The sequence below is a fragment of the Epinephelus fuscoguttatus genome, linkage group LG16 (genome assembly GCF_011397635.1).
Source record: "Epinephelus fuscoguttatus linkage group LG16, E.fuscoguttatus.final_Chr_v1".
NCBI classification, from domain to species: domain Eukaryota; kingdom Metazoa; phylum Chordata; class Actinopteri; order Perciformes; family Serranidae; genus Epinephelus; species Epinephelus fuscoguttatus.
The window spans coordinates 30,360,140-30,385,437 of record NC_064767.1 but is presented as its reverse complement, the minus strand read 5'-3'; the positions used below and the strand labels follow the sequence as shown (position 1 = coordinate 30,385,437).

At 41.8% G+C, this 25,298-nt stretch overlaps 2 protein-coding genes across 3 annotated transcripts; one reads left to right on the top strand and one right to left on the bottom strand.

The window, feature by feature from the left end:
• The first annotated feature begins 591 nt into the window (after window positions 1–591).
• inpp5f (inositol polyphosphate-5-phosphatase F) lies at window positions 592–14,562 on the top strand. Of its 2 annotated transcripts, none has more exons than XM_049600897.1 (20): window positions 592–1,098; window positions 2,927–3,007; window positions 3,518–3,654; window positions 4,398–4,526; window positions 4,710–4,877; window positions 4,980–5,036; window positions 5,403–5,601; window positions 5,831–6,010; window positions 6,262–6,329; window positions 6,700–6,824; window positions 6,931–7,008; window positions 7,180–7,300; window positions 8,091–8,219; window positions 8,485–8,602; window positions 8,711–8,909; window positions 9,010–9,081; window positions 9,168–9,241; window positions 9,426–9,554; window positions 9,656–9,743; window positions 9,911–14,562. In XM_049600897.1, exons 1-20 carry the CDS (start codon window positions 1,002–1,004, stop codon window positions 11,061–11,063), a joined length of 3,402 nt encoding a protein of 1,133 aa, XP_049456854.1. In that variant the 5' UTR covers window positions 592–1,001; the 3' UTR covers window positions 11,064–14,562. The 2 variants fall into 2 exon arrangements, with proteins under 2 accessions (XP_049456854.1, XP_049456853.1); XM_049600896.1 differs by having other exon boundaries at window positions 4,692–4,877.
• A 13-nt stretch (window positions 14,563–14,575) lies between these two features.
• Window positions 14,576–25,213, bottom strand: LOC125903767 (minichromosome maintenance complex binding protein). The gene is made up of 16 exons (XM_049600900.1): window positions 24,745–25,213; window positions 22,995–23,086; window positions 22,734–22,874; window positions 22,561–22,602; window positions 22,379–22,468; window positions 22,105–22,243; window positions 20,960–21,105; window positions 20,687–20,784; window positions 20,434–20,606; window positions 17,621–17,744; window positions 17,397–17,514; window positions 17,130–17,295; window positions 16,851–16,984; window positions 15,970–16,137; window positions 15,108–15,196; window positions 14,576–14,793 (listed from the first exon to the last, which is right to left on the bottom strand). The coding sequence occupies exons 1-16, from the start codon at window positions 24,800–24,802 to the stop codon at window positions 14,667–14,669; spliced, it is 1,905 nt and encodes a 634-aa protein (XP_049456857.1). The 5' UTR covers window positions 24,803–25,213; the 3' UTR covers window positions 14,576–14,666.
• Between the last annotated feature and the right edge of the window lie 85 nt (window positions 25,214–25,298).

Sequence of the window (25,298 nt, the reverse complement as noted above, 5' to 3'; positions counted from 1 at the left end):
TCATATTTTAATAATGTATGAGTATGCGTGTGCTCCACATTTGGATCTGAAGATGTGTCCCTGACCCAGTCTTCAGCTGTCTGGCTTAGTTTTCCACTGAGGAGCTTTCAATGGTAAGATTAATGTCTGTATGAGGTCAGCTGCTTCCTGCCTTTTCCCTCAGAGCCCCACTGAGTCATAACTGAGAACATTTTTGCTGCCTTATTCCTAGGAGGGTGGGGACACTGAAAATGTGTGAGTGGTGTGGTTTGTGCTTTTTTTATACAAATGATCCCAAATTTAAATATCAGGAAAGGGGCTTCATTACTTTTGCTTGATGGTTGTTTTATGAATATTCGATAAATGAACATCCCCAGATTTGCTGTCAGGAAACAAAGGATGCTGAAGCTGTGACGTGCTTTCCCTGACATGATTTAATTAAAAAAAAGCCTCATATTCTTAATTTTCACTTTCACGAGAATGGGAAGTGCAGTTAACATACGAAATCTTCAAAATAAAATAACACTTAAGCACATAGTTAATAATTACAGTAATCATTGTAGTGACTTGTGTAAACAGTGTCTCTGTACAGTACCTGTACGCCGGCGATGACGGAACACATCACGTGCCATTGTTTAGAGCAGGAAACTGTCGGTTACGTTGTGAACTGTACGCAGCAGCTGCTGGGACACCGTCTCACTCATTGATGTGTCTTTGGCTTTACTCTGTCCAGCATGACTGTGGGAAGGGCTGCTTCTCCAGTTGAAAGGGAATTTAATTACCAGTATGCGTAGAAGCGGAATAAATAAATCCGACACGCATCCAGCTGCTGCCGCTAGCTCGCGAGGTAACGTAAGCTAGCCGCCGTAGCTCACCAGCCTGTGGGGAACGAGCTAACCGTGGCTAGCCAGTCGCTCTCTGGCTAGCTACAGTTAACCTCCAAGACGTGGAAGTTGATAATTGCCTGTACCTGGCTGCCGAGCCAGCTTGTTACCGGTTTTGTGTAACGTAAAAGGGACAACATGGAGCTGTTCCAAGCCAAAGACGAGTACATTCTTCAGAGCGGAGACCGTGCTCTATGGTGCAGCCGAAAAGACGGGACCATGACCGTCAGACCTGGTATGTACTGGATGACAGCTTTCTTCGCTGCAGCCGGCCATTTACCTGAAACTACATCTATTGGCTATAAGAGTGAAATAAACGCTATTTCTTGACCTGCCTTGAGTTGACAAACGTTATGATACTGATGGTTTTGTCACCATGTCTCTGAAACACCTCAGCGGTTTAGTCTAATCTCCTACTCCTAATTGTCACCGATTAATATCTGAAAGAAATGTAATCAAACTGCTCTAATTTAGCCAGCTGCGTCAAAGAAAACAAGTAGTTCGTTATAAAGGAAGGATGGAAAATATTGAATGCGCCATTCCTATGTCTTTAAATCATCGTCCTAGCTTTCATTCCGGGAGTGCCAACACCCCAAACAGACTTCAAAGTTCTTGCTTTGCTTCTTATGTTACACACTGAAGGGTAAATTTGACTCCTCAGTTCTTCTGTAGAACAAACAGACACATTACAGCACTGTGAGGAGGTGGGAAGACAGAAATTCACCTTTTATATGATACGCTTCACTTATGACATCTTAAAGTATGTATTATGCTGGTAAAGTGAATTATTAGAAAACTACAATACCATTATGGTGTATTGTAGTTAGTTACAATATATACAGGTTCACACCAGCATGTTACTGGAGTTTGTAAAGCAGCTCCTGGCATTAAACCTTAGACACATTGCTGAAGTGCTGCTGCAGCTCATAGCTGTGACAAAGCCATGATTTTATATTGAATGAAACACAGTGGACTGTGGGAATTACATATTCCCGGCTTAAGTGGAAGAACTGCTGAACTAAAAGAGAAGTTTCATTAGTCACCAGAAGGCAGTGCATGTGCTCTGTGTCAGTTGAAGTTGTATGGCTGTGCAGCCATCCTGAACAGGTTTTTAGTTGCACCACTCTTTCATTATTTAATTGGAAAAAGGGTTTCCACTCCTCGCTGGGTTTCCACTCCACTCTCAAGCTCACAGTGAAGTCTTTCCATGATATTACACCTTCTGAGTGAAAGTGTGGTATTATTTGTTAGCATTGTTGTATTTTGTTTTGTTCCTGTGAGACTTTTCCTGTGGGGCGCTTTACAGACTGTTCCCCTGTACATGAAATGTTCTGGCTGGTGGAACAGGAAGAGTCATTGTCTGAGGCTGCCTACAGTTGGTGTACTCCACCCGTAGCCACACCCCTCACACTTTTCCAATTTCCTCCCCTATGATGTCTAATCCGTCACCAGTGCTCGGCATTCCAGTTTTTCTTTTAGTTATTGAGTCTGTGCGTTGCTATAACTGACCTAAGACTTGACCTGCTGTTTTAAAAAAAGAAGACAGGCTAGTTCTTTTTGTCTCCAATCAAATCATATTTTTCTTCAATAGGCACTTTCAACACTAGACTGTTTTAGTGTAGCTGTACTTTTAATGCAAATCTGCAGGAAGAATGACAGATGTATAACACTGATACAGATTTAGTGGGATCTATGGGTTGTTGCAGCGTTTACCCCAGCTACAATTTCTAGATCAAGTCTTTAAGGTTACACATGTTTTACTGGGTATTAAATATAACTTTTGGTATGGTAACAGGAAATCACCCAACCACAACTGTTTTGAGGTACTTTCTGTGTGGTTAAGCTCTTCGTGTGACTATTAAGCTTTTTCTGACACTAAAGGTGCACATGCTCAAACCTTTCAAGCAATGACCCGAGGCCTCAGTAAACAAAGTGGCCTATCTGACTCTATCCTAGCATGTGTAGTTTTTGACCCTGGCTGCTTATCTGGCCTCAAGCATATCTTGCTGAGTAGTCCTGCTACACCACTGTTGTGATGTTTCATCTTAATGTTTCTATTTCAGCTACAGACCTGTTGTTAGCTTGGAATCCAGTGTGTTTGGGTTTGGTAGAAGGTGTCATCGGAAAGATACAGCTTCACACAGGTAAGTGGAGAATGAAAATGTCACCCTCAGCTGTTTTTTTGCTTTTGCACAGAGCACACAAATTCTTCCCAGTATTTCCCATCTGTGTGCAGTGGACACTTGAGTTACCAAATCATCCGGTGCGAGGCATGTTTCTTACTCACCATGAAATGTGTGAAAAAATGTGTTAAAGTACTTTGAGATGTGTGTAGTTATGAAGAGGAGTGAGCTGAAAGTGATGATTCAATTGATGATAATTCTGATTTTGTTGATGGCTTGCCTCTGTGGGCCTCAGGGTAGAAAGTCTGAGATTACACCCTCCACAAGAAAATATATGAACAGTTATATCTGATTCAACTAATTCAGGTAGATTAACATGGTTTGTGTATTTCTTTACCAGATGTCTTGTGTTACCTTATTAAAAATCTGCAGTTAATGGCTGGTGTACAGCTGCTTTCTTCACACCTTTCAGAATGTGAAGAATTCTGCACCCATGACGCAACTCCCCCTTCTTCTTTCTCCTCTTGGCAGACCTTCCTCTGGGCCTTGTATTAATCCGTCAGAAAGCACTGGTAGGCAATCTACCAGGCAACCACAAAGTCTACAAGATTACCAAGATAGCTGTCATTCCTCTGTCTGATGAAGAGCCTCAGGAGCTTGAGCTGGAGGTGTGTACACTGATGCTGTAATGAGATGTGAGCAGCGGCGTTCATGTACTTGTGTTTTTAATTATTGCACCCAGCTCTCCTGACGATGATTCTAACAGTGCTTGTGAGGACCCTAAATTGTTATTTTATGTGCCCAAAAATACCCTGTATGCGTCACCGTATGATTCATCTCTGATGGGCTGACAGTGCTGCAAAATGAGTTGTGACTTAATATTATTATTACTATTATTAAAAGATGTTTTTATTTTCACCCAGACATTTAGAGTGAAAATTAGATGCATACATTTGATCATTGTAATAGATAACAAAGGAAGTTGAATATTGCTAAGATTTCAGTCTTTCAGGGGAGCTTCATGGATGGTGAGACAGAATATTTTCAAGTGAGTAAATATGGAGGAGGATTGTTGCTGGATAGGCTTTTAGACCCCATCCTGTTGTACATTGTGCTTGTACTGCAGAATGATCATTCCACCCCTATTGTGCCTAGAAATCCTATAGATCAATGTAGCTGTTAGATTGTTTATGAAAATGAGAACTGCGTAGAGTACTGTATTGTTTTGTGTTTCAGTTTTTGGCTGGGTAGTAATAACATTTTTTTTGTTAATTTGCTGTTTTAAGAATTTAAAGTTGGTATTAAATTCAGTTATAAAATCCTCGCCAAACTGACAGTTTCTTTAACTTTATAAATATCACCACCATGTGCATGTACTTGCATACATTTGATAGAGGATCCTCTTTTGCAGCTTTGCAAAAAGCATCACTTTGGAATCGACAAACCCGAGAAACTGGCCCAGTCTCCCGACGACTCAAAGTTCTTGATGAAAACCTTCAGCCAGATCAAATCTAATGTAGCTGTGCCGATCAAGAAAAAGGTATTTTTTTGTTGTCCACTTCTTAAAAAATGTTTTCTGTCATCCTCAGACCGACACTCTGCTTTTCCTATCTTTGGGGCTTTTAAGGGCTGTGAAGTTCTTGAGGGATTTTGTTTTCTTTGCTTTTCAACTTACCGCTCTTTTCTATCCACACACCCAATCCAGTATTCCCCTGCCTTCCAGGTCAAAGAAAACAAAGAGAAGGAGCGTCTGGAGAGGCGGCTGCTGGATGAGCTGTACAAGATATTCATGGACTCAGATTCCTTCTACTACAGCATGACCTACGACCTGACAAACAGTGTGCAACGCCAGGGAGACTCGGATAAATCCGGCTTACCCCTGTGGAAGCAGGTGTGGAGAGGAACACATCTCACAACTTGTTATATTTTACATATTTATACAGCAAAAACCCTTGAATGTGTGATTGACAGTAACATTTATTCTTTGTGAAAGGTGGATGACCGTTTCTTCTGGAACAAACACATGATCCAAGACCTTATTGACCTTCAGGTAAATTTTTCTTCCACACAGAAATAAGTTGGACAGTTACCATTTCTCTCATTTAAGAGTTCAGTAAATACAATTTTCTTCCACATTTGATTCACTTACATTTGCTGCCATAGTGTTTTTCTTTACAGTTGTCAGCTCTGTGAGCATAGCTGGCTTTGCTGTGTAAGCAACGGTTGCATGTGCTGATAATTATCAGAGCTTTATCAGGAGAGTATGAAAATACTCGGTGAATAAAAGGTCAACGGCTCTGTGTTAAGAAAGATTATCTACTTGGGATACTTGGTGTAAAGTGCTTCCTTATCAACCTAAAAACAGCATGTTAATCTTCTTGTCCTTGTGTTACTTTTAATTCTTTGAATGCTCCAGGTGCCAGAGGTGGACTTCTGGGTGACACCAGTCATCCAGGGCTTTGTACAGGTGGAGGAACTGGTGGTGAATTACAACGAGTCATCTGATGACGAGAGGAGCAGCCCTGAGACTCCACCACAGGAGATCACCTGCGTTGATGACATACATCCTCGGTTCACTGTGGCCCTGATCTCCAGACGTAGCCGTCACCGTGCAGGTAGAGCTATGCTTACTGTCAGCTTGGCCCAGAGGAAGATCATGCCTGAACTCTGATTCAGCCCAAATATATAGCATATGTTTTGTAATTAAGACTCATTGTTGCAATTTCCAAATAGGGTTTCTTCGAATAACCTGGCAGACAATTTAGTTTTTATACTCTTCAAGTGAAGCATGATCTGTCATGAATAACCTGAATAGTGTTGATGTATTCTCCCTCTCTCCCAAAGGGATGCGGTACAAACGCAGAGGAGTGGATACCGATGGCCATGTGGCTAACTATGTGGAGACAGAGCAGTTGATCCACGTGCACAGCCACACTCTATCCTTTGTGCAGACTCGTGGCTCTGTGCCTGTCTTCTGGAGCCAGGCAGGGTACCGCTACAATCCCCGGCCACGCTTAGAGAAAGGTCAGCAGAAATATGTTATCTTGCATTCAGTCCTGTAAAGAGGGTTTCTTAGAGGCTTTGTTTGAGTATAGTGGGCCATGCACTTCCATTTTTTTTATATAACTGTAGGTGAATTAAAAACTCTCTTAAGAAGACAGCAATTCAGTCTCCAAAGTAACAATGATGTAAACATTTGCTAACTAGATTTATTGGTGTCTTCATACAGATTCTGTTATAGTGAAATCATTTGTATGCATATTTTTCTGTTTCAGAGGAGAAAGAAACAATGTCTTACTTTTCTGCTCACTTTGAGGAACAGCTTAAACTCTACAAGACCCAGGTGGGTTTGCTTTGCCAGAGCGTATGCTTGGATATGTGCTTAGCATAGTGATTGATTACTTGCATGCAAGTAGTAGTGGTAGTTTTTTAGACTGTGTTAACAAAGGTGTTGCTGTTGAGGTGCAGAGAGAAAGATGGTGCTTGGATGTAGCAGCCCTGTTATATAAGATTTGGAAAAGCTAAACTATTGGCTTTTTAAAAACTGCAAACTTAAATGTAGTCAACCTTGTCCATGTCCAAGGTGCCACTAAAAGCACCGGTTTCCTTCCTCTAACATTGAACATCACAGTGTGTTTCCACAGGAAAAGCTAAGAGGGGACCATTTGTTATACACAAGGCTAAATGACAGCATTCTTTATTGTCTTCTTCAGGTCATCATTAACTTAGTGGATCAAAGTGGACGGGAGAAGATAATTGGCGACGCATATCTGAGACAAGTCCTGCTTTACAACAACCCAAACCTCACATACGTTTCATTTGACTTTCACGAGCACTGGTAAAAGAAAACACTTTCCTCAGCAACTTTTTCACGAATGTAGTAATTTTTTTTATACCACGCTGCATTTACTTCCCCTTTATGCTTCTTGTATCCTGTTTCTCAGCCGAGGTATGAAGTTTGAGAATGTGCAAATACTGACAGATGCTATCTCTGATATCATCACTGACATGAAGTGGGCCTGGTAAGTGTCATGCATATTATTTTCTAATTTTAATTCCAGGTTTTCATAGGGGCATGTTTTGTTTTGATAGAAAACAACAATTAACTACTAGTAGGCTGCAGTGCATATTAGTAATCCTGTTTTTATTGGGCTGTGAGATTGTAATCCTGTGAATGTATCTTCCTCTGTCAGGGTGGATCAGGCCGGAGTCATATGCAAGCAGGAGGGCATCTTTAGAGTCAACTGTATGGACTGTCTTGACAGGACCAACGTGGTCCAGGCTGCTATTGCGCGGGTGGTGATGGAACAACAGGTGAGAATCAGTTCTTGTGCGGATCCAGGCAAAGAAATGAACTTACATTTCTCACAGCAATTAACATTTGTTATTATGTAGGTCTGCTGTACCTTGTAGGTGCTGCTTTCTTAATGTAACTTATTTTTTCCAATACCAGTGACCTTTTGGACTCAAAGTTATGTTGTTTCATATGAAATTGCTCAGAGTCCTTAGTGTGTATTTAAGTAAATGTCATTCTCCTGGGTGCCCATCAAGTATGTAAGGAATAGCAATAATTAAATAGTTTTTCTGGGATAATACACATAAACAACTTTGCTCATCCTCATCAAATGTCACCATCACTTACTTATTTTATGACTGCTTTCTAAAACTAGGATTGCAAAATGCTCTACCAAAGGTGTGAGCATGATTCTCCAGATTCACTTGGCAAAATGAATGTTTGTCTCTATTAGTTTGTTTGCAGTTTGCTTACAGCTGATTACCGGCATCTGCATGTATTTGCTCATCAGATCACACACAAATGTCAGATCTGTGATGCTCGTACAGAACACATATCAGAACAGATCTTGAGTGCACACCAACACAACCACAGTTTATTCTCCCAAAATATGTTAAGCTTTCTGTAAAATCCAGCTACACCACTCATCTTGGATTACATTTAATGAGCAAATATAAGTGTAAATTGATTTAAATAAATAAAGGCTGACCTTCTCCACTGATGAAATGTAAATTGAAAGAGAGACGTCATCATGTACTCACATTTTTAAGAGCATCCCCATAGACAAAAATGTCTCTTGTGTTCCTGCAGCTGAAGAAACTGGGCGTGATGCCTCCAGAGCAGCCTCTGCCTCTCAAATGCTACAGGATTTATCAGATCATGTGGGCCAACAACGGAGACACCATCAGCAGACAGTATGCTGGCACAGCAGCGCTCAAGGTAACATAATTGTCTTTGCACACACGTTCACGTCTGAATCTCTGTTTGCTTAAACAAATTGTAGTGAAGCGTGCCATCTTTTGTTTTCAATGGATAGTCAAAGCTGTTGTGACGCACTATTTCTCTAACAGTAGGAGTCATAAATTAACAGAGCATGACATATGATTAATAGGGACTGAGGTTTTTTTTTCTTAACTTCAATGAGACTAAAATCACAGAGGCTCACGAGTCAAAAGTGTATTCAACAAACTGTGATTGGTTTTAGGGAGATTTCACCAGGACGGGGGAGAGGAAACTGGCTGGTGTGATGAAGGATGGTGTGAACTCAGCCAACCGCTACTATCTGAACCGCTTTAGGGATGCTTACAGACAAGCGGTCATTGGTACGGAAAACAGACGCACATCATAGCTGTATATAAGTATTCATACACAGCTTGTCCCAAAAGTCTGTCCCTAATTGACTCTTCTGAATCCTCTGCCTCTCCCTGCAGACCTAATGATGGGCCTGCCAGTGACAGAGGACCTGTACTCCATTTTCAGTAAGGAGAAGGAGCATGAAGAGAAGGAGAAAGAGAGCCAGAGGGGAGCGCAGGAGCAGGTTAGCCTCCTGCTGCAGACATACATGCAGCTTCTGCTGCCTGATGATGAGAAGTTTCATGGAGGGTGGGCCCTCATCAATTGTGACATGAGGTTAGTTTCTAGCTGCCCTGCCTTTTGTACTATTTATACTGAGTTTCTATTAATTGTGGAAGTGCTCTTTTCACGACACCGTTTTCTCATTTCCCACCAGCCTTGTTGATGCAACCAACAAAGACGTGGATGTGCTGCTGCTTCTGTCTGACAAAGCCTATTACATTGCTTAGTAAGTCTGACTTTAAAATGTACCCACATTTTCTTGTAGAAATTGTTCTTATTTATTAATTTATGTTTGCATTTGTTTTGTTGCAGCTATGATGACGAAGCAGATAAAGTCAACCAGTACCAGCGCCTCAATTTGGAGGGTTTGGAAAAGATCGAAATTGGTAAGACGTTAAGACTCAAAAGAGAAGTGAGGGTTCTCGTGCACTCACTGAGTCACACCACACTTCCTAAAAGTGTGCTTAACAGTTTCTCAGTAACCTTTTCAGCAATATCTGTGCTCATGATTCATACAAGGAAAGCACATCACTAAAAAATGGAAGTTATAAGTTGTGTTCTCTCTTTCAGGTCCCGAGCCTACACTGTTTGGGAAGCCAAAGTTCTGCTGTATGCGTTTGCACTACAGGAGCGAAGAGACGAGTGGATACTTTCACACGCTGAGAGCAGCAACACGAAATCCTGAGGATGACGGAAAAGGTAGGATATAATTCTTTCAGTTCTTAAAATGGCCAGAAAAGGATACATGTAGATCAAACTCTGCAAATACTGATTGAAATTTACAATGTGACATATTCCAGACACATTACAATGCATAGCTGAGATGCTTCGCATAACTAAACAGGCCACAGGACTGGACCTAGTTGTGGTTGAAAAGAGGCTGGAGAGGTGAGTACTAACTTGTTGTCATTAACATGATTAGCATTAGTGTCTGTCTCGTTTTTGTTTTACATATTTAATTGAAATGAAAATAAACATTTGCAGCCATTGTACTTCAACTTTTAACCAATGACAAGAGCTGTGGGTGGCGTACTTATTTTGTATCTGTGTTACAGGCGGCAGAGTAAACCTCATGAGGATATAATGGGCATCCAGAACAGACCTGCTGACCAGGTCCAGGGTAGTTCTGGTCTGGCACAGGGCAAAAGCTTCCTCCTCAACAAATTCTCCTCCCTCAATCAGAAAGTCAAACAGACCAAGACGAACGTGAACATTGGCCCCTTCAAGCCACTTGGGAGGCTGGGCAACTTCTCGAAGCCTGATGTAAAAGTCAATTTCCTAAAGCCAACTATGCATGTCAACCTGTGGAAGTCAGACAGCAGCTTGGAGACATCAGATAACCCTGGCACAGGAGCCCTAAAAGATATCGGTGACGGGCACTCTGAAATCTCTGATGATTCTGACTCCTATAATTCTGACCCAGAGCACCCGTGTGCTGGTTCTTTAGAAAATGTGGACTATGTGCTGCCTAGCTGTGGCATTGTAGCATCAAACCCTCGACTGGGAAGTCGCTCACAGTCTATTGGCAGTGTGGAGCTAAATATCCCCTCCGTTATTCGGGTCACAGGCTGTGATGGGAAGCAGGAAAGCCCATCTCAAGTCAGTGATGACAAGTCCCCAGGGGCTGCCTCAGTGGCTGAAGAAGCCATTCTGATTGACTTTGGTACTCCCATTGATGCCTACTGCCACCAATTTGTCCACGATGCGCAGACCAAACCTGTGGAGGTGTTTGGAGAGCTGCCACAAGCTGCTGTCCCCCCTCTCAACCCCGTGGTGCCTGTGCAAAATAAGACCCCAGCAGACACAGACAAGCAGCCAAGCTCAGAGCACCAGCCTGAGCCCCAGCTCCCCAGGCCGTCCCAGCTAGATGTCGACTCCACTACCTCCACTTCCAACCTTCTCACCGTCCAGAAGCCCAGCTCTGCCGCCTCAGGAGGCTCTCAGAGGAGTCTGGGTTCACAGCTGGAAGGGAGCCTCGGCCCGTCACCTGCCGACAGCAACGGCAGCAGAGTGGTGTCCCCCTTTGCCAAGATCAAGAGCTCCATGGTCCAGGTAGCCAGCCTCACCCAGGCGGGACTTACCCAGGGCATCAACTTTGCTGTGGCAAAGGTACAGAAGAGCCCGGAGCCAGATACTGTCAATGAAGCCCAAGAGAGTGAGCTGAAGGCAATGTTTACACAGTGCCAGACCAGGATCATTCAGATCTAGTGCTTTCCTTGTAGCAGGATTTTGTAGTCGTACGTCGTGTAAAAACTTCCTGTATGGTAGCAGTAGCAAAAGCTTGCACATAGCGTCACTACTTGGCCAAGAAATACGCTCCTAAATTTGCCCTTTAGTTAAACTTGCCCATGTTAGTGATGACTCTTGTACAGAACTTAGACATATATATTTAAGCCCAATATGACAGTGACCATGTTTACATGCACATAATTATGGATTCCCTTATTCTCAAGAGAGCACCTACTGTCCGGTCCAGTTTTTTGACATGAGGGACTTTTAGCAGATATGCCTTTTGCCATGCAGCATTGCACAGTGTCAGGTATTTAAAAATTAATTGCTGTCATATTCCTTTACTATAGAAAATGCAAAAGGGGAGATTCCATGACATTTCTGATGTAAATGTCTTAGAATACCAGTACTGAGTACCTAGGCTGAGCACGAAAATGGTATATGGTCAATGTTTATGTGTTTGGGGACTCTGTTACAATACCCATATTCAGTACAGCACAGTACATTTGATTGAGATAAGTGTATGTCCATTTAAATTATAAATCACTCCACAAATATTGCTACTGTTAAAGTACAACTGCACGATATGCGAAACAAATCATACTGTGAGTATTTTCACAGATATTGTTCTTGCAATATGAGTCACAATTTTAGTGGGAATGGTAATTTTTGCATTTCATTTTTACAGAAAAAATATTTAATGTGATTTTTGCTGAGGTTTGTACAAAAGCATGTTCCCTTGGGTCTGGAAAATGATTTGTAGGCCGAGGCATCTCTGTAGCGCCACAGTGCTTCATTTATAATGGCATGTTGTGACACCTTTTACCTTTATCAAAAAAATTGCAGCACGTGTGATACGGATATTGCACTTGGCCATATTGCGATTTCGATAATATTTTGATTAATTGCGCAGCCCTTGAAGTAAATTGTTCTCTTTAAGTAGTTTTCTTATCAAAGTCCAAGTATATTCTCATTATTATTACCTTAAGTGTCAAATGACAATACATGAGAGGGTGTTTAGGTTTTCAAGATGTTTTAAACTCATTTTTTTGTGCATGTAAACATGTCACTATAAGTCTGACATGTTACTTTACCTGCAGTGCTTGCATGTGAGGTTAATGGTAACTGATTTTGACATGGCAGGTAAACATTAACTGTATGTTGAAAGACCAACTTCGACTTTATCATATACTGTACGTCACCCTGTATGTGCAGGTCACGTATTGGCATTTGTGATATAGACCTCGTAATAACCCTCAATTTGTAACAGTTGTTGTAGAATCCGACCAAATACTTTTTTGTGATTGCTGAAGAAGGACAGTTCTGTGTTAACTATTACCCTTTGTATAGCTGTGAGAATCTAGCCAGACGACATACTGTACGTAGCTATCCTATGTAATATCAATGTTGTCAAGTGTAACTTAGAAGATATACTGTTAGAGAAATAATGACTACACAAGACCTTGGTAAGAGTTTCCTGGTTGTTGATATGTACAGTGAGTATTGTATGTTTATCTGTTCCCTGAGTAGAGCCTTCCCTTGAGCTTTTTGTATCGATGGCAGGGTGGCATGTTAATACGTTCAAAGAGGTATGAGCATTATATTTTGAAAATAAGGCCCAGTACCGTCATTGCTAACCAGGAACAACCAGAAAACTACTGGTTGGAGTTGTTTTTGATAGAGAAATGTGAGTAAAAGCAACTATTCTGCTAATGGTTGCATTAATTATCTGAGGGTTTGTTTGAACTGAGTCCTCGGCCAGCGTTGTGCATTGACGTTGCATGTTTGACAAAAACAGAAGAGTAGCATATAGTAGGTATATATGCAATTGCACCCATCCAATTATTAGGACACACTGACGCTTTATGCACTCCCCAAACTGAAAGCATATTTGCCTTAACAGGGAATTGAAGTGGGATTATGTATATCAGGTATTTATGGCAAAATCTACCTTTTTAAGTCCATCCTTACATGTTACATTTGGTGTACTGTATAAAAGATCATTATCAGGGTTACTGTATGTCATCAAGCTTTATCTTGGGATATTTCATCCAGTGGCGCACATACATTCTCCATGGAAACGAGCAGGTTTTGGAGATGTAAGCAGATTGTTGGGTGTATGTACTGTACAGTTATGAGTGCGTTTGTGTGTTCGAGCATCCCTGCTGCTGCTGCTGCTGCTGCTGGTATTTAGGAGTGCTCACCTCAGAGCCCTGGTTATATTTATGTGCTATGAAGCTGTAAACGTTGTTATATTATACACATTTTTCCGTTAACCTCCAGAAGTGAGGTTTTGTCTCATGAGTCATCCGTTACACTCTACAGTTGTTGTCATTCAGTAAAAAAATGTCCCACATGACCTCCAGAGGAAATTATAATGGCTTCTTTGTCACACTGCTTTGTATATGGGTGTCTGTTTATGATAAATAATAATAATCTGGTTTGCCTTGTGCTGAAATATCCCAAGATCAACAGTCACATGTTTCATATTTTGTGTTATATTTGCTTGTTTTCTGCATTCAGCTTGCTCACCAGCAGATAAGGAGTGGGATACTTGTATATTGTGTCTGACTATTCTTGTGTTAAGTGAGATTGTAGCCTTGGCTGCTTTGTGGGTGCTACATTATAAAGTTATTGAACCTGCTGATAGTGTGTGGTACTGCCAAAGCTTTAAAGTAATAGCTATAATGCAGAGTTTTAATGCAGAGGGTAAAAGGTGGTTTTTTTTTTTGTTTAACTTCCCGCAGGATTGCAAACACTGGAGCAGTTCTCAAGCAGAGCAGAAACTTTTTCTGTCCTATTCTGGCTATGTTAGGCTAAAGGAACAGTCATCCTCAACATTCCTGATAGAGACCACAATGCTAGAGTATCTGGTTTTTATATGCAAAAGCTGGCAGTTAACATTTGATCCTGTATTTGCTGGGTGAGATTTTTCTCTTTTCCTTTAGTTTTCACACCAAGTGCTTTTGCAACCACCTCCTCATTTGTCGTCAGTGGTTGTCCTCTCCTCCTATTAGGACCATGACAAGTTATCATGTGACTCGAGGACTTAAAGCATTTGATTTGCACTGTCTAAGCACATTTTCCAGCATTAGCACCGTTTCATCTGAATGTCTGTGGTCATGTCTTTCCTCCTTACCAACTGACTGTCATTGTTTTCCACGGTGTACTGAGATTGTATTGTATATTAAAGTATCCTATTTATTCTTATCCTCTTTGGGGCGTGTTACTTGATAACAAAGTGCACTGTACACTTTTTGTCTAGGAAGATATTCCATTGGAATAAAAAATATGAGTGTACAAGTCTTGCATGAGGTTTATTGTCAAATCCATTAACAGGAAGTCTCCATGCCAGCATATTAAACAGTTTGCTCTTTATATGCTGGTTAGCTGAATGTAAACTGGCTCAAGAAGAAAAAGCATTACAAGAAATATTATCTGCAACTTAGTTTGGTAAAAAAAAAAAAAAAAAAGAAAAGTTGAACACAATGTCAACTATGACATATGAAAAACATCTTTATTACAAACTTTTATTACGTATCAAAAAGGAAAACAAAGGCCATCTGTTTTCTATCTCTGTGATCATGGCTCGTTGCCGTTGACACACTTGTGCTGCTCCATCCGGCTCGTCCGCAGCATCTCGATGTGTTTGGCTCTCAGCCAGCTGTCTCTGGACAGAGAGGTCTGTCCCAGGCTCAGAGACAGCAACCTGCAGACACAGTCACAGTCAGCCTCTCGAAATACTGTGATAACATTTTAGTTTCCTAAGACACTCTTTGAGACAAACACTTAAGTTTAAGTATTTAACAACTTTTTTATTTTGGTTGCATTGACCCATGAAGTGATAGTCACCCTGCTTATGTCATATCTGGCATTTCAGTAGTTGGTCATAACGGCTCGTTGTGTTTGTTTAACACTTTGCCTTTTAAAGAAGGCTTTACAGGCTGTTGTTGTTATTCTCACCAGATATGAAAGAAAGAAATGCCAAGTAAAGGAGCTTATATAAACTTAATCACAGCCCACCTCGCCACAACGAGCATCCTGTGGAGGTCCTCGGCAGTTATGCTCTGGGGGTCGTCCTTCCTCATGTCTACAAAGTCATCCTCAACTGACTGAGGACAACAGAAAAGGACAAGCAGTTAAAAGACACTCTGCAGATTCCGTTCTGGGCTACTGTAGTAACAACATGGCTGACTGCAGATATAAACGGCTCATTCTAAAGACAAGAAAAAAAAAAGATTCTTGTTTGAGGTGATGATAAACTCATAAAGGAATAGTTGTCAGTATTATATTCCATTTCTGCCAATATATCCCCCTAAATCCTCCACACTGGACCTTTAACTGGTGCTGAATAATTAACTGGATTGTTTTCACTACATGATGCATTGATTTGATTGATTTATTTTAATGTGAAATGTAAAAACACCCACAAAGTTGCTTTGCTAACCATATTAAAACAGACTGTACTTGTATTTTTAGAGTTGTATGTATTTTTACCGGTTAGAGGGCTTTGTAGCCATGTGTAGAGGGAAAAAAAAAGATCAGCTGGGTAAAAATAGAGATGAGCAGCACAATGGCTGCATGGCTTCTGTAGTCAGTGTAGCTGTTTAATTTCATTATAATGGACGCTCTCTGCAGGGGTATGCTGCGCCGCATCTGTGCGCCATGTATTTTGGCCATTATGCACACAGATGATAACAGTCTGGTCATTAAACAGATACACACGGGGCTGCTAAGTACACGGATGAACAACTAAACTGCAAGCAACTAGTTCCAAGTTATACTGATGTCATTTTGTGCTCTTTCCCCAGATGGTTGTTGCCCCCTTGTCACTTATTCATTAATGTGCAACTCATCGCAGGCTGAAGATGACAGCATGTCTCACCTTTGTCACTTCATCAGAGATGCTGTAGTCTAGCAGCCGAGCCACGCTCAGGTACATTCTGAACTTGTTCAGCTGTGACGAGGCCTGCGGATGCATGTGGATGCTGCTGAGATACTCCTCCATGTGGGGTGGGGTGACCTGAGACTGTAGGTGGACCTGGCAGTCTGACTGTGAAGTTACAGAGAAAGAGAAATATTGACACTGTGCTGGAGAAGAACTTTGTACAAAGACAAGCCATATGCATCTCTAGTTTTTGTGGTGTTGCTATGCAAAAGTAAGGTCTGCCTGTGGTGTGTGCGCCTAGTTTGGCACATCTTCAGAACTTAATAGCACGCCAGACAGGAGCAAAGCCTTGGTGAGCTGACCGTGAAGCACTTGATCAGCCTGCCCCTACAGCTGCTCATCAGCCGATAATTGTTCAATGTAAACACAGCCACGCACTCCTGACTTCTAACCAACCCTGGGAGTTGTTTACAGCAGGCTGCCCTTCACTGCAGGACTAATAGATGGCCGAGCCTGACGCCTCTCCCAGAATTGTTCCTGTGGCACACAGCTGCCGCCATGGCAACCTATTAGACCAACACACAGGAATAGCACACAGCACATTCCTCGGGCTGTTCGCAACCGAGTGAGACCCGAGCTAAAGCCGCTGGCTGGAGAGGTGGCTGCGGCCAACCAATGGTAGCTGAGATGACAGCGTGACGCCGGCTGGAAACAACCTCCAGCGTCAGACATGGCTTGTCTCATGAGAGGCTGAAGGAAACCTAACCCCTCCCCGGCATGGCCTGGGAGGGTGGGGGGTGTTGGAGGGGAGGAATCAGTGGTGGGTAAGGGTGAGTTTTCGTTCTGCGGTTGCACGCCTCATCCCTCTTTGTCCTCACCGGCAGCAGCGAGCGGCCCTCTGACACGATGAGCACGTTAATATTGCAGGGGAATTCCATCTGGTGGTAGTTAAAGTCATAATCAACCTTCTGCCACGAGATCAGGTTCCCCAGGGCAGTGACATTACGCACACCTACACAACCAAAACAAACACACACACAGAAAAAGATCCAACCTTGTTAGTGTCAGTCAAATCATACTAACGGTGTGTACAGCCTGCAGGGAGGGTATTAACTGTCCTCTCAGTGTCGTCCCCTCCTGGTGTCTGGAAGCCTCACCTGTTGTGTCCAGCTGTCCCTGCTCCAGCTTGGTTTCATCCAGGAAGAGAGAAGTGTTTCTGGCTAGCTGCAGGGCTCCACTCACTAGCCGGTTGGCCACGTAGTCCTTCTTTGGCACAAACCGCATCTGGTTCATGTTCTGGAGGCTCATGCCCAGATAGTACGACTGCAGGGGGAGGACAAAACCTTTTAGTGTCTTTCATTTCAATCAAACATGCATAAACCTAGCAGTAGTCGCATTTGCTTGGAGTGATTAAATTCACTTACAGAAGGCACGAGCTGCTGGATGATCTGATAGAGGCGTTCAGTGTACGAGGCAACAGTAGGACAGCCACTCAGGTTCAAGGTGAACTTGCCCAGTGGGAGAACATCCCGTCTACTGTACCTGCAAGACGGTAAACCACATTGAAAAAATTAAAAAGCTTTGTTATCAAGAAGCCACAAAACAAATACAGTTAGGTTTCTGCTTAAACATTACAGATTGCACCTACACGTTAGAAATGAGATGCAGAATAAGGTACTCAGCAGCCAGGGCATCTCCCAGAAGGATGTGAGTGAAGTATGTGAGCAGCTCTTCCCTGACAGCAGCCATCTCACTCAGGGTCGAAGATAAAACTGAGAAGGAAGCACAAAGAGTTAAAATAAGTCCCTATGGCGACTACAGGAATGTGTGCTTTAAAAGCTTTACGGGGGAAAACATTCGCTGCATTATTCCTCTTCTTGGACGGCTTTACAAGACACATAAACTTCCACATAATGGCCCCTTTTTTCTGCTTCCATATACAGCTGGAGGGCAACATGAAAATGTGACTGTAACTAAGATGTGTGTTGTCTGTTTGTTTAAAACTGGGTTTTTAAAATAGCTGCATTCAGTGTGGCACACAGATAGCACTAGAAGGCAGGACAAAAAGATAAATCTGAGTCAGGCTGTAACTAGTGCTGTCAAAATTAATGAGTACATTTTTGTGATTAATTTGAAAAAATTGAATGCATTTTTAAAAAATTAACGCAATTACACAGCTGCGTTTTATTTACTTTCTGTGGTGGCTGACCAACATAACAACATGTGCTGCCAAAGTGAACCATCATGACTAAAACTGTTGTTTTCTAAAGCTGCCTGATGGATCTTTGAAAAAAACAAAGTAATTTGCATAATTTGCAAATCCGAATTTAGTTACAACAGAAGTAATTTGTCTTTGACATGTCACCTCAAAGCAAAACACCCTGCTGAAACTACAGGACGTCGCCGATCTACAATACAGCAGTGTGGTATTCATTGGTGAATATCCAAAGTGCAAGCGCAAGATCCTTTCCATGTCTTTTTTGTGTGTGTCTCTTTGTAATACTTTGGTGTCCCCTGTCTCAATTCAGAGGTTTATCAGACTAGAGGAGCAGCCACTGCAGAGGTGGGTGAAAGCAAACCTTCTGTTGCTGCCGTCGCAGCTGTTTTCATTTAAAGTAGGTTGAAAAAAAGGTGACGAATATATATATGTAAACAGGAATTCACAAGAATGTGGTGCTCTGTATAACCGATCGGTGTGTGTATATATATATATATATATATATATATATATATATATATATATATATTCCAACAGTGCTCCAACTGAACAGTAAGGGTTGTGCCAAAGTGCACTTTGGGGCTATGGGTGTAAGATCACACCCAATGTGTTTGTGTGTGTTTGTGTTTTTGTGTGCTTGTGTGCGTGTGTGCGTGTGTGTGTGTGTGTGTGTGTGTGAGTGAGTGAGAGAAAGAGAGAGGGAGAGGAGCACAGTTCCAAAAATAGAAAATCAATATGTGGCAGCGAATTCTGATATCACGCTCTCACAGGGATCATTTGACGTCTGTGAGTAATGAAAGCTACTTGGGCATCACAGCACACTTCACTGATAAAGAACTGAATCTGCAAACGTTTGCACAACCTGTGAGTAAAACAGGAGAGAATATGCGCTTTAAGTTAAAAAATGTGACTGTATTAAATACTTCCTGTGTGTTGACACTACAATAATTGTGTGTCTACATTTCAGTATCCATTATTATAATCTACAGTTTTAAGAAGAAAAAATAACAAATAATCACAGCAAATTGTGCAATTAATTAGTTCAGGTTTTAAATCAATTGACATCCCTATTAACTGCATTATTTCTGATTTCTTTTCCTATTCGTCGATTAATCATTTCATCCATAGGGTGTCACTGACACCAATCAAAAGTTCTCAGCGCCAAAGGTGACTCTTTTTATTACTTGTTGTATCGCACCAACAGTCAGAGAGAAGAGGGGAGTTTTAAGAATTTAAGAAGCTGGGATCAGCTAATGTTTTGCAGATTTGCTTGATAAATAACATTTTAACTTATTTTTTTAAAATCACTGATTAATTTCATATTGACAGAATAGTAGATTAGCTGACGCATCATTTCAGCACCTAATTTAACATCTGCTTTTTTATACGTAAAGAGTTGAACTCAAATTGAACTCAAAAATAACAAAAGTATCATCACAGTGCATTAACATAGCGTTGTGTAGCGTCAAAACAGTGTACATAGCACGATAAGGACAGAGCTCAATATTTAGATTTATAATGATTTTTGACTCAGCTGATTTTTTTTCATCTTTTGTAGCAGAGCTGCTTGATTAATTTTAAGGCCTTATATGTAAACTCAAGGAAATAAGCACCAGTAGGGATTTTTTTTTTTTCTTAAGGAATTTACATTTTTAATTTTACTTTATAAGCACTCAAAGTCAAAATGTGTTTGTCTACAAAAAGGACAAAGCTTTTGCAGAGGCATCACTGATAATATTCATAATGTAGGCCTGTTAGATTTGATTTTCTGTTTACAACAATAATCTAGTCAGAGGAGTTTTGATGTTTACTCTTCCTCTTGTGGGATGAAAACACACATGCAGTTCCAAATGTAACATGTTCAACATGTACCAAAACAACCTGCCATCAGGTCTTACTTAGCAGCACATTATGCAAATGAGATAAATTGCACCTCGGCTCACTTACATGTGTGTAATAAATGTGGTGGTGCAATATGTTGACCTTCTGACTGTTATTCACAGCAGGCTTAGTAAACATATTCCTAGATTTCCTCTGATGGGGATCAGTCGGGGTTTGGAAACTGTTTTTATCTTGTAAATATCAGCACTGATGTAGTGTGGTAGGCTTCTATTCAAAAATTAGGTTGAAATATTCATGACTACTGGCATCTACATTTATACAAACACACACACACACACACACACACACACACACACACACACACACACACAGGGGAATAAGAAAACTCTATTAGTCCTTACAGGCGCTGTTGTCCTCCAAGGTGGCGGAGGGCAGCAGGGGGTTGTTGTGTGGCAGTGGCCTGGCGTAAAGCATGTGGAGGCGGGGAACGAGCGAGGCTGGCGGGCAGTGTACTCTCTGCTCCTCTGCTGTCTCCATACACTCCGTGGGGTCCAGGAGGGACGAGGAGGCGTCTCTGTGAGGACACGCCAAGAATGAGCTACAAGCACACTGATCACCAGCAGGGGGGAAATTGAACTGAATGAAGTGTCATACTTCTCATCAGCCAGAGCGCTGAGAGCAGGGCTGACAGAAAGGATCCCAAAGACCTCTAGTGCGTCGTTTAGTTTAAAGCTGTCCCAGTCCTCATACACCTGCCAACAACACACACTATTTAGCCTCTGTTCTACACTCAGAAAGTCTTCCAGGAACAGTCTCTGAAATCAACTCTTGGAACATATGTTTGACGAGAGATCTGTCAAGCAGCAGGCAATGAAAATGAGGGGATTAGAGAAAAGGTACCAAAACCCTGTTAGAGACATAACACACCTTAACTAGGCAGGAGGGCCCTTTCTCTCCTGGTAGGGGGAAGTTGAGGTCGAGATGAGAGGCAGATGCCGTCTGGCTAGAGGGAGCTTCTGTCTCCTGACGCTTACAGTCACCATTGCCGTGCTGTTCTGTGGGACTTTGAGGACCTGAAGCGACAGAACAAGCAGTGTGCATTTATGACAAAAATGGTTTGATAATCTATGATGTCAAATACATTTCAGGTGTGTGATAATCTACACCTTTAGCATACAAACTGTCATGGGAACAAGGCAAAATACAAGACTCATGTCTATTAAAACACTTCGGACAGTAGTAAAACACTGAATGGATGATGCCTCTGTTTGGCATTCTGCTCCACATTCACTTTAACAGCAGCTCAAACAAGCAGGGCTGTAACGGTTGGTGTTTTTGTACTGAACTGTCACATTACAAAGGTCATGGTACAGTGCACGAAGAACACACGGTATGTAGACTGATGCACGTAATGTGGAACCAAAGTTCACAAGCGCGAGTACTGCCTGGAAACTGTTAGCCTTACGCTATTAGCAACATATGCTGAGGTTAGCACAACAAGCAGATTGGCTTTGAGTCAGTGACATGATGAAGAGTGTAAATCAAACACTGGACCCGCCTGCAGGTTCCCGGTCAGCTGCGAGGGCAACGGACAGAGAGTTGTGCATATAGCAAGGAGTCTGTGTTGGCAGTGCTCCACCATTGTAGGGGATGTGAATGGAAACATATCCAATATGCTAATGCACATTTGATGGAATTGTTGAGATGTGCCGATTACTGAGACGATAAATATTTGGGTGCTTTGCATGTTTAAATATAGCAAAAATGGAACTAACTATAACACACCTCTCAAAGCACAAGTTTTATTTTCTTATTAATTTATGTATTATCAGTTTCATAGTATAAGAGTTGCTTTTCTGTTTTATAACCTGTTGTGTGTTTGGAATCTTTCTTATTTTTATACTGGAATATGTCTGACACTTGCACTTCTGTCTTTTAAAAATAAAAGACAAGAAACTGATCCTTATGGATTCCTTTTTTCCTTACTGTGTCGAACTCACACTGAACCATGACTCATAAACTGGGGTATGAACCGAACCCTCACCTTCCTGTACCGTTACACCCCTACATACCAGTATGCGGCTCCCTCTGCTTCTGCGGCTGTGTGTCCATGTCGTCCATGTCATCGTCTTCCTCATAGCTGCGTTTCTGTCTAGTCGGTGCATACGAGGTGGAAGGAACCACTCTTGCTTGGCTGGAGCTAGCATAACTGTGCAACAGTATTAAGGACAACTAGGGAGCAGTATTCAAAAATACTTCAACACAAGTTGTATGCCACAAAGAACACATAATAAAAATCCAGTTTGAGGAGCATTTCCACACATATTGAGAACAAGATGAGGATATCTCTTTCACCCAGGGATTTTCTCCAGGGATTGGCACACAGTAGAAAGTCTGTCTCTCTGCAGTCACAATGTTTTTGGAGTTAAAATCCACCTGGAGATAAAACATGTGTCACTGTTAGCAAAGCTGAAGCTGAATTAAGGTATTTATGGATCTCTAACGTGATTTAGTAGAGGGGGACTTACCCCACATTCTGTCACATCTTTGTACTTCCCACATCGCAACACCTGGAGACAGTCAGACAGTAGAACAAGATGATGACACTGAACACATTATCAATGCAAAAACATGCACTGCACACACAGGAGGGCTGTGCTTATATGATAAGCTGCACAGGAGAGGATGAGAAAGAGCTTACTTTAGCCTTTGTAGATGGATCAACAGTCTCATACACTCCCATGTAGAACTCAGGATCAAACATGTCTTGGATTAAGCAACGAAACTTCACCAGGCTGTTGGGCTTCAGGTAGTGCAGAGGGACATCGTTCAAAGATGGGACCTGCACCAAAATGAAGGTGGTTATCATTTGCAAGTGCTGAAACTGGGTGTGACATCGACATTTACAGACATCTTTTCCATCTCTGCTGAAATTAAAAAAAGGATCCGAGAGCTGCATTACCCAGGTATGAGCGTCCTTCTCTTTCAGATGATCTTTAAAGAATTCAACCGCCTTGGCTTCCCATCCAGAGCTAGGATTGTTCTGGGAAGCAGCTAAAATAATCAACAAGAGCGTAATGTTATTTATCATTTACAGTAGGAGAATAATAAATTGGTCATTATAATTACAGAAAATGTTGGCTTTGAGAATCCCATTAGTTATGTTGTATTTGGTTTGCATTAGATAAAAGATCACACACAGATCAGCCACAACATCAAAATCACTGACAGATGAAGTGAATAACTTTGATTATCTTGTTACAATGCAACAATCTATATGGAAAACCTTGGGTCCCAGCATTCACGTATTCATGTGGATGCCACCTGATACACTCCACCTAATAAAACACCATTACAGACCAAGTACACCCCCTCTTGACAACAGCACACGCTGATGGCAGTGGCCTGCCAGCAGAACAACATACCATACCACACTGCAAAATCTGCTCAGGAAAGACCAGAGGAACATGGCAAAGAACGTAAAGCGTCAACCTGGCCTTCAAATTTCTCAGATCTCAATCTGATTGAGCATCTGTGGGACATGCTGGTACCCCACCTCATAACCCACTGGACTCAAAGGATCAGCTGCCAACACCCCAGTGCCAGAAATCACAGGACACCCACAAGAGGTCCTGTGTCCATGCCTCGACAAGTCAGAGTCTGATCCAAGGAGTCCCCACCATGAACTGGGGGTACCTCTGGGGTATCAGAACATCATCTCATAAATCCTCAATCAGATTAGGATCTGGGGAATTTAACAGGTATGTCAACACTGTGAGGTGTTTGTCACATTCCTCTGGCCATACCTTAACAGTTTTTGCATTTTGGCATGGTGCATTATCCTGCTGGGGGAGCCACTGCCATGAGGAGGGTGACTTGGTCTGCAACAGTGTTTGGGTGGGTGGAGCATGTCAGGTGGCATCCACATGAATGCCAGGATCCAAGGTTTCCAGGCAGAACATTGGCTTGTACTAATATGATCAATATTGCGCCAGTGGTGTTTATGTTTTGGCTGTTCGGTGTACATACAACTTAGAAAGGAATTAAAACTTACATCCATTTGACCCTGTAACCCACTATCATACAAATGCATATCTGTATTGTCCACTGTATTTAAGAGTGAAAATACATCACATTGATGACTTTTCCAGGACATATATAACTTCAAAAATACTTCAACTACTTCAAAAATTACTACTTGCTTCAGAAGGTGGAAGAATATATTTTAAATTAATGATCAGAGTTAGGTACCAGCTCTTTTTACTAGCGAATTAAAGGAGCTAAACTGAAAATCACTCATATTATGACAAAGACATAGTACCAAATTACAAAACTTCTGACTCAAGTACTAAAAATGTCTGTATCCAAACCAATTCAGTGCACTCACAGAAGTTAAGACAACTTTAGGATTCTTAAAGGACCCGTGAACGCCTCATGTTGTTGGTTTTCAATTTGGCTGTGTGCACACAGGTCCTCAGATAAAACAGCACACTCAGCACATTCTCTAAGTAAAACACTGCCGGTAAAAGCTGCAGCACAGCGGCGTTAGCAGTCACAACCCACACATTAATATATTTGCCGTTTCTGAAGGATAGGAACCGCATACATCTGTTAGCATGCGCGTTAGCGTGGTAGTTAGCCACATAGCTAACTAGCTAGGTTCACGCGTTAACGTTAGCTGTCAAGGAGTGAAGTTCCGGTGCGTCTCTTACCAAACATCCCTTCAACAACACCGAGAGGGTTGTTTATCCAGTCGTGTGTGGAAGGCATCGTTAGCCACTGATACTGAAGAATATAAAATATATCAAAGTAAAGTCTCTGTGAAAACAGTATTTTGTTGACTTTCGGCACACACAGGATGGCAGAAGTGAGGGCGGGAAATTTGCGTCACCAGCCGGAGAGCGTAGTTCGTTTGTTGTGTGTACAGGAACCAACCGGAGCACGGAGCTATCACTCTGGCGAACATACACACTGTACTTCAGCGGACTGGGTGTTTGATTTGAAGTCGTTGGTCTAGTGAGAAGAAAAATATTTAATCTTTACACAAATTATTCTTCATTAAAAAAATTGTGTGTTCTTATTTGAGCCCCTTTAAAGGGATACAATGTCACAGTGTATGTTATATGTTTAACCTGTAGGTGGCAGTAGTGAGAAAAAGTGGTTGTTTCTCCTACAACCAACGAACAGCGGTCAAACGACCTGCGTAATTTATGTAGATCTACAAACAATGCGCACCACCGTCTTGCCTCTGGGTACGTTAGTGATG